At 35.9% G+C, this 15,913-nt stretch overlaps 1 protein-coding gene across 1 annotated transcript in view; it reads left to right on the top strand.

Moving 5' to 3' along the window:
• CHD7 (chromodomain helicase DNA binding protein 7) overlaps positions 1-15,913 on the top strand; it is a 128,929-nt gene that overhangs the window by 90,460 nt on the left and 22,556 nt on the right. Inside the window, exons 8-15 of the mRNA XM_027675049.1 lie at positions 1,250-1,364; positions 2,726-2,809; positions 3,715-3,852; positions 3,949-4,070; positions 4,522-4,765; positions 9,466-9,642; positions 10,957-11,100; positions 13,153-13,408. Of these exons, the coding sequence (XP_027530850.1) occupies positions 1,250-1,364; positions 2,726-2,809; positions 3,715-3,852; positions 3,949-4,070; positions 4,522-4,765; positions 9,466-9,642; positions 10,957-11,100; positions 13,153-13,408 (1,280 nt within the window). The remainder of the gene's footprint in view (positions 1-1,249; positions 1,365-2,725; positions 2,810-3,714; positions 3,853-3,948; positions 4,071-4,521; positions 4,766-9,465; positions 9,643-10,956; positions 11,101-13,152; positions 13,409-15,913) is intronic.

Genomic DNA, 15,913 nt, shown 5'->3' with positions numbered 1-15,913 from the left:
AGGTTTGATAGTGTTGTCTTAATTTGTGTTCTCTGCAAAATTAAATCCATAGGTAAAGTTGCTCTGCTATTAAAAGCTGTAAGGCTCGTTATGCATGCAGATTCATGAGCTCATACATATGTAGCTGTGTTGGTCTAACTGCAACTGTAGAGTAATGTGTGTGCAAACTACTCAAAAATAACCCTTGATGTTGTTTCAAAAACAAGATTTGTGTTCAACAAAATGTCTAAGATAATAAAGGAGATGGCTTTCCATATTGCAATAGATCATTGTCCCTCCATAAGAGGGATGTTAGAGTGGTGAGAACAGCATGTTGTTTCACTTCTGGGCTCTGAAACTGCAATGCAATCAGTATTTAAAATAAAATACTTCAGAGCTGGATAAGCTCACTTTTCTTGTAGAAAAATAGCATATATTGTTTAATTTTACCAAATTTTCTATCTGAGAGACAGAAGTCTGCTGAAAATGAGTTTCTTGCAGCTAACTGCATATAGTTGACTTCACTTTAAATATGCTGTCATTTTGTACCTTTTGCACTATATTGTTTATTGCATGATGTTTAATTGCTTAATTGTAGTTGTGTAGTTCTATTACATAGACATGTAATTTTTGTCATAACTATTCATGTCTTAGCAATAGAACTTTTGACAGACTCTAAATTTATAGAGTGGGACAGGTCAGTTTGGCAGAGATGCTTTTCCTTACTGTGTTTTCTTAAAGAGGAATTATTACGATGGAGCTGCATTTACAATTCTTTTTGTCAGTGTTAAAACGACAGTTGACTCATAAGCAACTTCTAATTACAATGCTGTTCTCACAAAAAAAATTTATATAGGATGTTAGTACTTAAAATGTTTGCATATATTCGTTAACTTCTAAAAACCCTACTCTTTGCTAGAATATATTGCTAAATAGTGACATTTATGATAAATGTCTTGTATAGTATTTATATTTTAAGTATACCCAATAAAAATCATCCTAGCTTTGTGCCAAACACTAAATGTAGACGGTATATATTTAAATTTTGAGTGGGAGTTGTTTCTATTTCCTGGCAAGTTTCTCTGTTAGTAAGTATAATTACTTTCAGGAATGATGATTTGTTCATAACCTGTATGATGAAGAAGATAGTGTCCAGTTTTCCAAGCATAGCACTACAATGTGCTGGAAAGATCTAGTTATACTAGTGGGATACATAAGGATTGCAACGGAAGCAGTGTTTTGAGTAAGATTTTTCTATTTCATCTTCTAGTTCTTACCTTCACTGTCAGTGGGCATCTGTGGAAGAGCTGGACAAAGACAAGAGAATTCAGCAGAAGATTAAGCGGTTTAAGGCAAAACAGGGCCAGAACAAATTCCTTTCGGAAGTACGATTTGTTTATTTCTTTTGGGTGTTTTAAGGAGTGTTCTTATGAGTTCTTGTTCTGTATACGAGCAGAACATTTTGAATAACTGTGATATATCAGTAGCATTTTTTTCTGGTATAAAGCAGAACCATTCTGGATGCAAGTCTTGCAAGTCTATGAAACTCAAGTGATCTATCCTGACTCGATACTTTTTCCTCTAGTGGGTTTTTTGGGTTATTTTTAAAGTGAGTGGCCAGTTGTTTGCTTTGTAAGCATGACTGAATGAGTTCCATGTCCCTTTTCTCGGGAGCTGATTATGCCGGAAAAAATGCATCCCATTTTTCTGTGTTATGGACTGCTGCTCACTAGGGATTCTAAGCTTTTTATCATCAATTTAATTTCACTTAGAGCCATAAGCAGTAATGTGGCAGGGGTCCTGTCAATAAAAGACCAGATCTGCTGATTTGTGTCTCTGAAAGCTTACCTTTCAGTAAAATGCTGTCTTTTAAGAAAAAAAAAAAAGAGGTTCATCAGCTACTGTATTTATTTATTTATATTTATTTTACTATATCATTCAAGCCAAGCAAAACCTGTTGCAAATTGAAAACTTTCATCTGTTCTCAGTGAAGGCACCTGGAATTGCTTCTATATTCTTTTTTTCATCTTTTTCCAAGTGGATCACAAGTTATTGTAAATACTTGGAATTTGTTCTTACTTTAGAAAAAACTTTTAAAATGTACATATTCTTTAGTCCTTTTGTCTGTCTCTTCTGTTGGAGGATATATTAAAAATACAAAATTAAACACAGTGCTTTAGTATGCAAGAGTATCCTGTAAGTTGTTGAAGGAATAAGAGAGAACGTAACAAATTGTGATTTTTTTGGAGAAACTGTGTATGCATGCATTGTCTTTTCTCTGTTTTTGAAATAATAATCTTCGAATTTTGCTTATAAAGCTGTTAGACAATTCCTGTAGTTAAAATAATCCAAAGGCACTTAGTGTACAAGGCTCTAATTTCTTTATTGCAAGCTGTAGTTTTCAAGAATGCTAAATGCATTGCATGCCATAAGCCTTTTCGATTGCTCATTAGTGAATTGTAATTTCACACTTCATTTAAAATATTCTTAAACATTCTCTCACAGTAAAAGGTTTCACACAGTAATTAAGAGGCCCAGTTAACAAAGTCTGAGAAGTCTGATTCCCTCACGGGGAATGATCTTGCTGAATTGTAGCATTTCAATTAACATGTTGAAGTTTGCCAAATATAAATTCTCTGTCACCGTGACCCAAAATATTATTGTGTGGTGAAATATATAATCATTTTTCCTCTCAGGAAGGGCTAATAGAGATATCTTTTATATTTTTACCTCTCTCCTTGAACAGATTGATGATGAGCTTTTTAATCCAGATTATGTGGAAGTTGATCGAATCATGGATGTTTCACGTAGCACAGATGATAATGGAGAGGTAACCAAAACTTTTAGTGCATCTGTAGTCATATAGACATTGTGTTTAGAATTTATTGTTTAGAAATGTGAATATAATAAACACTTACAGAAGCTACCACAGTATATGTGTGTATAAAATAAGAACATGTTTGAGAAAACATTGGCTAATATAGCAGTTTCCCTAAAATAAAGGGAATTAAGTGAAAATTCCAAACTTCTTATAAGTTACCTATATTTAAAACAAAACCTACCACAAAGCAACCAAACAACAACAACAACAACAGAGGAGTGGTACTTAATAAAGTAGGAATATGATATTCATGCATGTAATGCAGAATTTAAATGAAAATTGCAAGAAAGAGTCTTAGTTAAGTGTCATAACGGTTTAGACATGGTTTGGATTACCTGTTGGGGAAGAGTTCATGAATTCACTGTTTCTTCATTTTTAATTACTTGTTCTGCAGAACAAGATCATTTTTTCTTTCAGGAGATTCCTTTTTGGTCCTGGGAGACTAGAAAGCTTCACTGGCTGTGCCAGTGTTTCCATATTGCTCTGTCAGTGAATGGCAGTGGTTGAGTTGCCTGCTGGGAAGTTTTTGATGACACTGATAAAAGATAACTGTTGACTTTTTTCAATATATGTAGTATGTCATAGAAATTGTAAGGGTTGAAAAATTAATATTGTTTTACTTCTAAATTTTAGTCTAACCTTAGTGATTTCAAATGTAGTGTGCTCGTTTTAGTGAAAAGCCTGCATTCCCCACATTCTAATCTTACTTCGTTAGGTTGTCAAGGTGTCAGCCTGGCTGATTCAGGTCTGGTAAAGCTTTTTGAATTTTATCTGGGCTGCAGATCTCCTGTAAAAATGGTTACACTTCTATTCTTTCTGTATTGTGATGTAATATTATTTTTGTCTTAACAAAGCCTGTAACGCATTATCTGGTGAAATGGTGTTCGCTTCCTTATGAAGACAGCACTTGGGAGCTCAAGCAAGACATCGACCAAGCTAAGATCGAAGAATTTGAGAAACTGATGTCTAGGGAGCCAGAAATGGAGCGTGTGGTAAGAATTGGCTCCATATAGAGAATTTTATTTGAAAATAGTAAAGTAATGTGGTCTTTTAGAAACCACTAATGGGATTTGCTGTATTTGAAACAGGAGAGACCTCCTGCCGATGACTGGAAGAAATCGGAGAGTTCCAGGGAGTATAAAAACAATAACAAACTCAGGGAATACCAGTTGGAGGGAGTAAACTGGCTTCTTTTCAATTGGTACAACACGTACGTAAAACATTGCTTACTGCTGAATCTTGCTATGGAAAAGCTTTTATAGCTTATTTGGAATAATAACCTTTTAAAGTAATCATCTAAATCGAGGTTTTAGAATCATTTACATGTCTCATTTTTTGCTGTGGGAGTCATATACAAACTAATTTGGGTGGAACATGAATATTTCAGATAGATTCTTGTGGCAAATGCTTTGGGTTCATGCATACCCCCTGCTGCCCCTTCCTTCCTATTGTGAACTTGAGAGGTACATAGAACGGATATATCCATGCTTATTGCATCACAAATCATAACATTTATTTAAAATACAAAAAGATTATGATATCTTTTCAGTGTAAACTTGCAATTTTAGAAATACCTGGTTTACTCAGGCTATCTTCTTACTGATTTTCTATGTTTTAAGTTAGGAATAAATCATTCAGACTGTTTTTATTATTGTTTTCAGACGAAACTGCATTTTAGCAGATGAAATGGGGTTGGGAAAGACTATCCAGTCCATTACGTTTCTCTATGAGATATATTTGAAAGGAATCCATGGTCCTTTCTTGGTTATTGCACCATTGTCCACAATTCCCAACTGGGAAAGGGAGTTCCGCACCTGGACAGAGTTAAACGTGGTTGTGTATCATGGGAGTCAAGCAAGTCGACGGACCATTCAGTTGTATGAAATGTATTTCAAAGATCCACAGGTAAAAGCTCTTCATGATTTTTCTTTTTTATTTTTGTATATACCTTAGTGTTGTTTATTAATTTAAGCATCAATTAGTTTTGCAGTACTGGTATGTTAGGTTTTAGCTAATAAAGAAGATATGTGTATTAGTAAGGAGAGTGCTTTTTAATAACAGCCAGTAGATCGGCTGGAAATAGAGGGGCACCAAGGGATGGTGCAACTCTTGTTTAGAGTTTCATTGTTTCATGAAAGGTTTTTGTTACTATGCATCCCTGAGAAGAGCTGGCAGAAAAGATTCTTGACGGAGAAACTACTTTAGGTGGAACTAAGCTTAAAAATCAGTCTTTGCCCACCATTCCAGGAAAGATCCACTTCCAGAAATTAGACTTGTTGATGCTTCTTTATCAAATTTTGTAAGTCAGAATATACTTTGAATCTGTGTTACTGTGCTCAGGTTGAATAGTTCCTGTGAGTGAAGGAAAGCAGGTACAGAAAAGGTTAGGGGTAAAAACAAAAAATTATTTGGAAAACAGAAGCTAAGAAGAGCAACAGACCTCTACTCTTAAGTGCGTGGCTTTGCCCAGAGTAAACAGAATTGGGGGAAAATAATGTGCATACATTGAGCGATATTGCAAAACAATATAATCCTCTTCACTTAACAGGAAAAATAAAAAGAGTGGAAGTCCAACCTGATTTGATATATTGTGGAGTATTATTTTCAACTGATCTTAAGGAAGTGATAGTGGTGAATTCATACATTTAGATTTTCTGTAAAGCATTTGATTTTATGCCACTGGATATTTTGATTAATAAACTAGAAGGATATAAAATCAATATGGCACACATTAAGTGGATTTAAAACTGGCTAACTGATATGTCTTGATGTAATTGTAAATGAGAAATGATTTGCATTTCCAGCATAGTTCTTCAGGGATTGGTTTGTGTCCATGAGCTATATAACACTTTTATCAATGACCTGAAAGAAAACATAAAATCATTACTGAGGAAGTTTTCAAATGATGCAAAGATGGGGAGAGTGGTAAATAATTAAGACAGTTGCATTAAGACATGCATACAGAGTAAGCTGTGTTACTTAATAAATGGGATCCAAGCTAACAATACTCAGAATAGCTAAATATAGGACTATCTGTGGACAAGGAATGAAGATTTTTACTGTAGGCAGAGAGCTCGGCTCTGAGAAGGCTGTAAGACAAATGTAGATTCTTTTGTGCTATGGCACACGACCAGTTAAATATGAGTTCATACTGTGAGACTGTGGTGAAAAGGGCTAGTGTGTAGGAGGAAACAAATCTTTAATAAGGATGAGAGAAGTTACAGCATTCTTCTCTTTGTCAGTAATGTGGTGGGTAGTCCTGCTTAGCTTTCACTTCCTGTCCTCAAAAAGAGTGTTGAAAAACTGGAGTCTTAGAGCAAAGCTATGAGGGTGTTGGCAAGATATAAAATATGCTTTTACAGGGAAAGAACTGATTAAAACCTCTTTTGAAGGTGATGACTGTGGCACAACCTGACATGCCATTAGGACAAAGAGAAATAGAATCACGTACTTTAGTATAGTAGAAAAACACAAAGTAATTTATATTGGTTAAATGTTACATCTGTTTGGTCTTGACAATAATCGTCTCAGCAATTTATCCAAGAAACTTTCAAATCAAAATCATATACCTGGTTGTTAAAGATTTAATTGAATAACAGTTGCTATGCTGAGGTCTAATGGTCCAGAGAAGCTGTGGATGCCCCCATCCCTGGAGGTGTTCAAGACCAGGTTGGATGGAGCTCAGCAACCAGTTTAGTGAAAGGTATTCTTGTCCACAGCAGGGGTCTTGGAACTAGAAGATCTATAAGGTCTCAACCCAGGCCATTCTATGATTCTATGATATTCCTTATGATAATTATCACATTTAGCTTCTTACCTAGATGTATAGTGTACAAATGAACTGGAATTGAAATAATTTTTTAAAATAAAATCTTAGCAGAGATTGATATTTTATATACTTTAAAAATTTGGATTTATATAAATACTGTCTCTACTGAAATGTTTCCTGTGTTAAAAATCATGTTTGTTGGTTATTTAAGCAGTGCTTGTTCTCAGCATGTTCTTCCCCTTAGGATACAGCAGTTACCTAGCATGAAACCTGAAGCAATGTCATCAGAAAAATCCCACTTACTGTGCAGATTCTTAGTGTTATTTTGGCAATATTGTTTCGTTGATCTAAAGGCAACTAAAAGGATTTTCAGCAAGACGCTGCAGAAAGTTTTGGTCTCCCTGTTGCCATATTCTTAACTTGACTCTTGCAGTGAGCGTGGCAGTCATTTAACCCCACAGCGAGTAATGACAAAGCACTCATGGCAATGAGAAAATGAATAATTTTCTGCTAGCTTTGCTCCCTGAACTGGCTTAAGAGGAGATTCAGACAATTGCTACATTTGCAGATAAAGGAGAAAGGGAGTGAACTCATCCTTTTGGTGGCAGCTAGCTTAGATGTGTCACCTTCTGTGTTCCATTCTTTGTAAGATGGTGTCAGTGTGAAACGCATGTTAGAAACTGAATTATGGGGGGAAAAAAAGTCTCTTCGTATTCTGACATAATAGTCCCCATGTAGTGTTCAGTCTGGCATTCTCTAAAGTATCATCATTGGGCGTACGATGGGAGACAAGAAGGGAGAGAAAGAAGACAGGATTTGGCAGTTTCATTTCTAGTTGCCTTGCCAAATGTATCAACCAAGACATCAACATCTTTGGCTTTTTAGGTCTTAATGTGAAAAGAAGCCTCTCAAGCTGAGCTGTTTCTCAAAAAGACAACTGAACATTGAGAAAGTCTGAGTGGCTTTGAAGGGCTGTAACAAGAGACAGCATGCATATAAAACACCTACCCATCTGCAGTAGTGTGGGTTTTCAGAGTCAACACCAGTTACCAGAGTCAAGTTGTTGTGAAATGCTAGAGTTGTTGATGACAAAATAAGTTTCTGCAGTGGTGTGACTTCAACAGTAAGGATTTGGTGTTACCAGAGTAAGATGGTATTACCAGAGACATTCTGCTCATGAGATTCTCATAGAGTAGTCTATTCTGGTGTTCTTGAGCAATTTAACTGAAAAATCCTTCTAGGGGGCCTTCCCTGGGTGGAATATCAAATAATACATTTGCTTTTCTGAAGTGTTCTACCTCTTAGAAGGAGTTCTATTTTAAGATCAGGAAAACTATATATGCCAAATAGAGCTAATGACAGAGCTCTGTGAAAGAGTTGACTTGTTTGTGATAGAGGTTTACTTGGCTCATGGAAAGGTTACAGCATTTCAATTTGCTGGCTTTCAAAGCTGCCCACTTAGTATATCTTCATCTGCTATTTGTTAAGTAGCAACTTTTTTTGTCCCTAAGGAGATAAATGTTTCTGGACTATGCCATGAGAAAGCATAGTTGAGCAGGTCATTACTCCCTCCGAAATGTTCTTGGTGCAAGAAGGCAGATTTAATGCTGAGTTCAGGATATCAGGTTTCCAATCATTTTATTCAATCAGTAGCCAGTTCTGATCTCTAAGGTTTGGAAAGGGTTATATGCAGGTCACTTATAAAAGGATTCAGTCTTGCACAGGTCTTAAGGAAGAAATGGTCACCTTACTGTAAAATATCTGTTTCTTTTGAAATGTATTCAGTATACAACCCCTGACATAGTCCTGCTTTGAAAACATAGAATGGCTTTGAACTTGTGTGAGGCCCATCCTTAGAGAGACAGTTTTTCTGCACAGACCCAGTGACATCGGAGATACCAAATTGCATTTTTCTTTGAACAGCATTGGGAAGGAGCATAGCATAATATCAGAAAGATGCTCATTACATGTTCATGAGTAAAGTTTATTCAGGCTGGGTTTTTTGTAAAGGCTCTTTGTATAAGCGCTGAAAACAAGACTTAATTAATGATAGTGAATATGGTGCCAGACATCAAGTTAATTGTCCTGTTAAACTTTGCTTAATACAGATATACAAAAATATTATGGAATTGTATGCATTCTCCATTTAAGAGTTCAAATGTTTGCTTCTTTCAAAGCTGTTTATTAGAGTTGTCGTGGATGCCCCATCTCTGGAATTGTTCAAGGCTATGTTGGATGGAACTTTGAGCAAACTGATCAAGTAGAAAGTGTTGGGGCTCTTGGCAGGGAGTTTGGAACTAGATTGTCTTTAAGGTCCCTTCCAACCCAAGATGTTCTATGAATTATAGGTGTTTTGAATACTGAGTGTCTAACACAATATTCAAATAGTCATAAAAAGGAAACCTTAGTGCACTTCTGCCCTATTTGGATTGTCTGGGAGGACCTTCACATACCTTTGATTTTTAAAGAAAAAAAGGAATTCTCTTGACAAAGTCTGAAAATCTTGTTTGAATATTGCAGCAATACATTAATGCCTCAAGGCATTAGTATAATCCCTATGAATTACAACTGAAATACTTGTATAACTTCTTTGTAATGAATGTGCAGTGGTTCTGTGGGCCTTTTTACAGTATTAAAAACACCTATCATGAAGTCATCAGCAAACTTACACATTTGTATTCCCTTATTTAGTTAGCAATTATGATTTAATTTACTTTACATGAACAATTTGCTCATTGTACTGTTCTGTATTTTTAAACAAAAATTTTGAAGATGAAACAAATTACTTCCTTTCTTTGCTAGGGAGTTTACTTTTAATGTTTGCTGTTCTTTCTAGGGTCGTGTGATAAAGGGGTCCTACAAGTTCCATGCCATTATCACAACATTTGAAATGATCTTGACTGACTGCCCAGAGCTGCGTAACATTCCATGGCGTTGCGTGGTCATTGATGAGGCCCACAGGCTGAAAAACAGGAACTGTAAGCTTTTGGAAGGACTAAAGATGATGGATCTGGTCAGTGCGAACATCTGTATCTTTATAACTTCTGATTTATGATTAAATCTGGAAGTAAAATAAAAGATTTTCTTCTGAAGTAAATCATCAAGTGTTAAGAAGAGTGAGGTGAAGGAACGCAGATGAGAAAGTCTGTAAAATACCTGGAAGCATATGCATACCTTCAGTTTTGGAGTGCTGGTGCTTACTAAGTTTTTTCATTGATTTAGGCCTAGAATTATGTGGATTCTGTTAAGAGAACCAAGATAAATTTGTTCTTTCCTTTCTCTCCTTTCATGTGACTTAACCCATAGTCACTCCTTTACACAGACATTTATTTAAAAGTATAATGTGGTCAGGAGACCAAATTCAGCCATGAGAGTCAAACTGCTCTGCATTAATATCAGCTCTAATGTTAATTTGTTGTGTGGCCATAAGGATGTTCTTTCAGAGTGACTAAGGAAGGGAAAAGTAAGTTTGTTTCTGATGTTACATAATTGTGTAATATGTGTACAAAATAGGTGTATTAAGCACACAGAGAAAAATAAGATAGTGTAAAGGTATTTACCATTTAAAGGACACAATAGTTATTTTTTTGTGGTCAGAAGATTCTTTTAAAATATGAGGAGAATGCAGTTATGCTATGTTATTAACGAAGTTTGTAAAAATGCTGTATACAATTTATTGTCCTGTTGCTAGTAGAGGGAAGCTGAACTTATAGTAGTGGCAATAGATAGAGATATGGGACTTCTCACATGGGTTCTTGTTATACTACAAAATTCATGTTAGACTGTGGGCTAGTTGCTTAATCTCTCTGTGCTGCTCCTCTAAAGGAATATGTAACTGTTATGAGTCTCTGCCCATCTCATGCTCTGTAACATTTAGTAGTACAGTAGACCTCTGCTTCAGGTTTACTGTGTTGGAAACTTACACCTGCTCTGAGGAGATTAATGCACTGAGGTCTATTGGATGTGTGGTAAATCGGTGGATTTTTAGTGGAAGTGATGGTATATGTTCAGCTGTAATTTTGCCATTTAAAGTTCATTGTACTTGTGAAAGAGCTGGGATGGTCTGGATCAGTAAAATCTCTTCTTGTGTCTTGGAGGACTTTTGAAGGTGCTTAAGTAGTGAAGTATTTTTCTGAGCTAACGCTGAAGGAAGGCCAGAGTACCAGTTAGAAATGTCTTGAAAAGAGTTTTATGTAAGTAGCTGGGGGAGGGGAAAGGAAGCAAAGATAAGACAGACATATGGTGATGAGAGGAAGGAAATTTGTGTATTTTCCCATTGAAAATTAATTGAGATGAATTCTTAGGCAACTATTTCTTAACCTTTCAGGAGCATAAAGTGCTGCTTACTGGAACCCCTTTGCAAAATACAGTAGAAGAGCTATTTAGCTTGCTTCACTTCTTGGAACCAGGTCGCTTCCCATCAGAAACCACATTCATGCAAGAATTTGGGGATCTTAAAACCGAAGAGCAGGTAAACTTAACTTGCACACTTACTTTTCTGTTTAGATATTATAAATTTATCCATCTAATTACATCTGAACTCCATTACTTGTTTTTACAAATAGTACTTATTTGCTTATTGGAAGACCACAGTGGGTTTTATCCCTGTGTTTTTGTTTGTTTTCATTTTGTTAAGTTTTTTGCTTTTTGACCAAAAGTTACTTCCCTTTGTTAAAATGTAGCGTTTAAAAATAGGGGTTGTGTGTCTTGTAATGCTTTCTGGATAAAAACACTTCTAAGAGAATTAACTTGTCGGTTGACATTCTTCCTTAAGTATCAGCATCAGTGAGGGTGCTGTAACTTCTGTGGAATTAACATCTGAGAGTTTCCTCAATGATTCTGTGCAAACAGGAACATACTTGAAACCCAGTTCAGCAAATGGAGGGAGGGGGTTTCTTGACTCAGAAACAGATTTCTCAAGCTGTCCAATAAGAGATGCTTAAATCAATATACAGTGCAGCATGTTTTATATCGGAAATGTAAAATGTTTCCATGTGCGTAAGAAATTTTTTTTAAAAAGCCAAATCACCTTAACATTAGCAGTTAACTGAAACATGGCATCTTCATCTGGCTGTTTGCAACCTATAACAATAACTGCATGCATTGTTGTGTGCAGTTTTGTTCTCTTTGTCTGAAAATTTGATTTCTGATATCTCTTAACTTTTGTCTGCTTGAATTTGTTGACTTCCTTTGAGATAAGCTCTTTCATAGGTAATAGTATAAATTACAAAATAGCTCTTCCCCCAGACCCTTACCTCCTGTCAAAATCATAGGATATGTTTCCACAGATGGTGCAGGCTGTTGCATGCTAGTCAGAATGGACCCTGACCTGATTGAAAATGAGCCAGCTCTGATCCAGAAGCCATGTCCTGTTAATACAGTGTTTGAACTGGAGTTAATATATCTGAACTCTCAGCATAGCTTTTGTCTGGCCAGCTCTAAATGACTGGAAGCTTTTGAAGCCATACATGGAACTTTTACTAAAATAATGCCATTGACTATGAACGGATTTAGAGCCTGGATTGCTTGGCCCAATAAGTTTTGGAAGAACTTCCTTCTCTGTTGACAGACACGCGATTAGATGTTTTGGAATTGGATTTATCTTGCAAGTGATGGTACAGATTATGTGTTAATGACTTGGGGGTTTTTCCTCTATTCCTCGCAATCCTATTTTATATGTTTTTTTAATTGTTCATCCTACCATACTAATCTATCTTTTTTCTCCTGAAGTTGCCTTATTACTAAGGGAATTATGTGAATTCAGGAGAAAGTGTCTTTTGTTCGTGATGATCAGGAGATGACGACCAGTTTCAGGGTGAATTATTAGCTGTCCAGCGGAGGTGGTTTGTACTTTGAGAGACAACTAAAACAACCTAAATGCCAGTCTTTTTTTTATTTATGGATTATGTTTAAACTTTTTATGTGAGGGAATTTACAAAAATTTGAAGTAACTTAGCTTTTTTTTTTTTGAGGAAAATGGGCATTTTCTTCTTTCCCCCTTCCACCCTTTAGGATGTGTTTTAAAGTATATGCCACAAAACCTGGAGACACTAAAAATTATCAGAGTCTTAAAGCTAAAATGTTTCCATTTTTAGACCAGGCCTAAATAGTTTTCTACTTAGAAGCAGATCTCTAAAGGGGGAAAATAGCATTAATCACTGTTTAGTGATTAAAAGTGAACTGCAAAAGTTAGATTTGCGTATATAGCTGTATTCAGGGTTAGCTCTACATGACTTGTGTGCAGTACTGTCCTTGTCTAGAAGGATAGTTCTGAGGTCTTATTAATAACAAACATCACGAAACAGAAGGGCTACACACTAAACATTGACTTTAGAAGTGTGTATGTCACTGAGTTATAGAGGAGAATTCGGTCTCTAGGCCACTGAGGAAAGATTTTTTACAAATGCTCTCTACTTGGGATTTGAGGTAGGAAACAAGGATTTTAGAATTAAGGAAATTGAAAAATGAATATTTGAAGCCTTGCAGTTTTAATTCAGTTATTTATTAAACATCTGTTTTCCAGGTGCAAAAACTCCAAGCTATTTTGAAGCCGATGATGCTGAGACGTCTCAAGGAGGATGTAGAAAAGAACCTGGCCCCCAAAGAGGAAACAATCATTGAAGTTGAGCTGACAAATATTCAGAAGAAATACTATCGTGCTATTCTTGAAAAGAATTTCACATTTCTTTCCAAGGGTGGAGGTCAGGCAAATGTACCTAATCTTTTAAACACTATGATGGAACTAAGAAAATGCTGCAATCATCCATACCTTATTAATGGTAGGCCTCCTATTTTTCTCTTCATTTGAAAAATGGTTTTAAGGATACTTAGTAGGTACAAATTCTATTCCAGTGTGTCTTTTTGTTTATTCATGTATTTTAAATAGAAAAGTGAGATAGCCTTTTAGGTTTCATAGGTATGGATATGTGCTAGCCAGGACAGCATGGCTTTTGCAGACATCTGTGCTTTTTTCCACGACTTCCTAGCCCTGACAAAGTTGGTATTGGTATTATCAAGTTTTCTTTCTGTTATTTCTGACAAACGACCAGTTATCATGTGGGTTGTTGGATGCATGAATATGGCAAATTTTTTATTCAGAGTTGTAGTTAGCTGCTGCTTAATTTCTTGATGTAGAGCATTATTATATAGTGACTTAAAATTTCTAAATAAAAGTTGCAGGGTAAGAAATCATGACCAGGCCTCCTTTTATAGCCACATGTTATCAACTCATTTTCTTAATATAACTAGTAAGAAAAAGATTAGTATGAATGTCATCTTAGGTTTTAAAGATTGCTTTTTGGTGTGGTGCTATTGGTTTTAGATCAGGATTAACCTTGGCAAGTACTGTAGAATCACGGAATATTTGAAGTTGAAAGGAACCCATAGAGGTTATTGAGTCCAACTCCCTATACCTCACAGGGCTAAAATTGTATCATATGGGTTAGTGTCATCCAGATGGTCCTTGAACTCTGACTTGTGGTGCTGTGACCACTTCTGTGGGGAGCCTGTTCCAGTGACCAACCCGATGATGAACCTGCTAGCTATAGCTGTCTGAAGTTTGCTAAACTTGTACGTGTTGGTCAGTTCTTCCCTTTGAGGTTGTAACACAAGCCTCTGTACAGGCTTGTATTCTACTAATTTCTTGTTTCCCAGCTCCTCTTCCTTACTGTATATGATTTATGTTATGGTTGGTTTAATGCTGGTTATAAGCTTTATGATGGAAGACTGTTTGTTTGAGACTGTTGATTGAAGACTATTGTTTGAGAGCCATATGTGATTTCAGTTTTTTTAATTGTATGACTTCCATATTGCAGTACTTAAGTTTTTTTCTTTGACATTTTTTGTTTCAATGGGGGTGGGGGGAATGCTTAAACTGATTCATGAAATTACATCTAGTTATATTTCATGCACAAGTAATTATTCCAAAGATATGACACAGGGTTACCCCAGAATGCTTAACTCAGCCATGCTGGTGGCTGCTCCGTTTCTAAACTCATATGAACATTCAGTAAAGTAGCCTTGTGATTCTGGTGCAGGGTTTGTTGGGAATTTTTTGTTCTTTTTGTTTGTTTGTTTGTTTTACATGAATCCATTATATGAATGACTTAATCAGAAAATAGTTTAAGATGCTCAAGTTATGAGCTTCTGAACTTGGTGCTTCTTGGCATTCAGATAGTTTTAACTTTGCCATTATTTTTTCTTATTTCTTGTTTGCTAAAAGAAATAAACTGAATATTTTGCTGCTACTTTGTTTTGTCAAATAGAGTTTATGAGTAGTGCTTGCAGTGTTGCCTACAGCAGTGATCTTTTTCCCTCAGAAGGCTTGTGTCATTTAATGTCATTTAAGAACTGCTGAAGTCCAGGTGGTTATTTAGAAAATTTCAAATCTTTTTTTTATGACTGTATCTTTACCCTAATAAAAGGGGGTGGGTTTGTCTCTTGAATGCATTTGCCTTTATAACATTTTTGTGATTTTTGAACCTTTGGACATGCTTGGTCTCACTTAGCAACATGGCAGGTGGGTCAAGCCTTCAGATTTGAGGGAAAAAATAAATAAATCAACTTTTTAGCGTGGAGATGGAACTCAACAAATACGTCCTTTGTAGTTCTGGGACAGAAAATACATCCTATAGTTGTCCGAACCCAAGGTTTTATTTTATTGACTGAAATCAACATCTTTGTACTTAGAGTGTGGTGACACAAATTTATTGTAGTTCTCTGTGCTAGTACTTAATGGCTGCATATTGTTCTGATGAATGATTTGTTGCAGTAGCAAGTTCTGTTCTTGAGACTTAAATGGTTTTTTAAAGTTTCGCTGAATCTTTCTTCCTTTCTTACAAGTTTGCAGGTTTTGTGAGCAAGCAGTATTGCACGTGTATTTGAATATCCAAATAGCACGCTGTACGTTTTGTTTTGCATAAGAGTTGCAAGCAAGTCTTCTATAGATTCTTCAGTTAAGGTTATGTGATGGAAGTAGTAGGGTAGGAGTTGAATGTAGAGTGGCTTTTTTGTTTGTTTTTTGATTGATAGATGTGTTCTGTGGTCTGCTGAGACTGTGAGTAGACTTCTAGAGGTAGTTACTACGTTTTGTGTATTCTCCAACCAACTTGGGCAAAGCATTGTCTGTCATTTTTCTTAGAGCTGGACTCCTTGTTTTCTCCATAGCAACCATTCCCAAGTATTTATACATCATTCCTCTTTCTCTGTCTCCAAGAGTCAGCAGTGGGGAATGCTTCTGTACTTACACATCTTACAGCATTGAGCACTGGAAGGGTTCCTTACTG

Source organism: Neopelma chrysocephalum, unplaced genomic scaffold (assembly GCF_003984885.1).
Source record: "Neopelma chrysocephalum unplaced genomic scaffold, ASM398488v2 Primary Assembly neopelma1_22, whole genome shotgun sequence".
Lineage (NCBI taxonomy): Eukaryota > Metazoa > Chordata > Aves > Passeriformes > Pipridae > Neopelma > Neopelma chrysocephalum.
The sequence above is the reverse complement of the archived record's forward strand: the minus strand, read 5'-3'. Positions and strand labels throughout refer to the sequence as shown.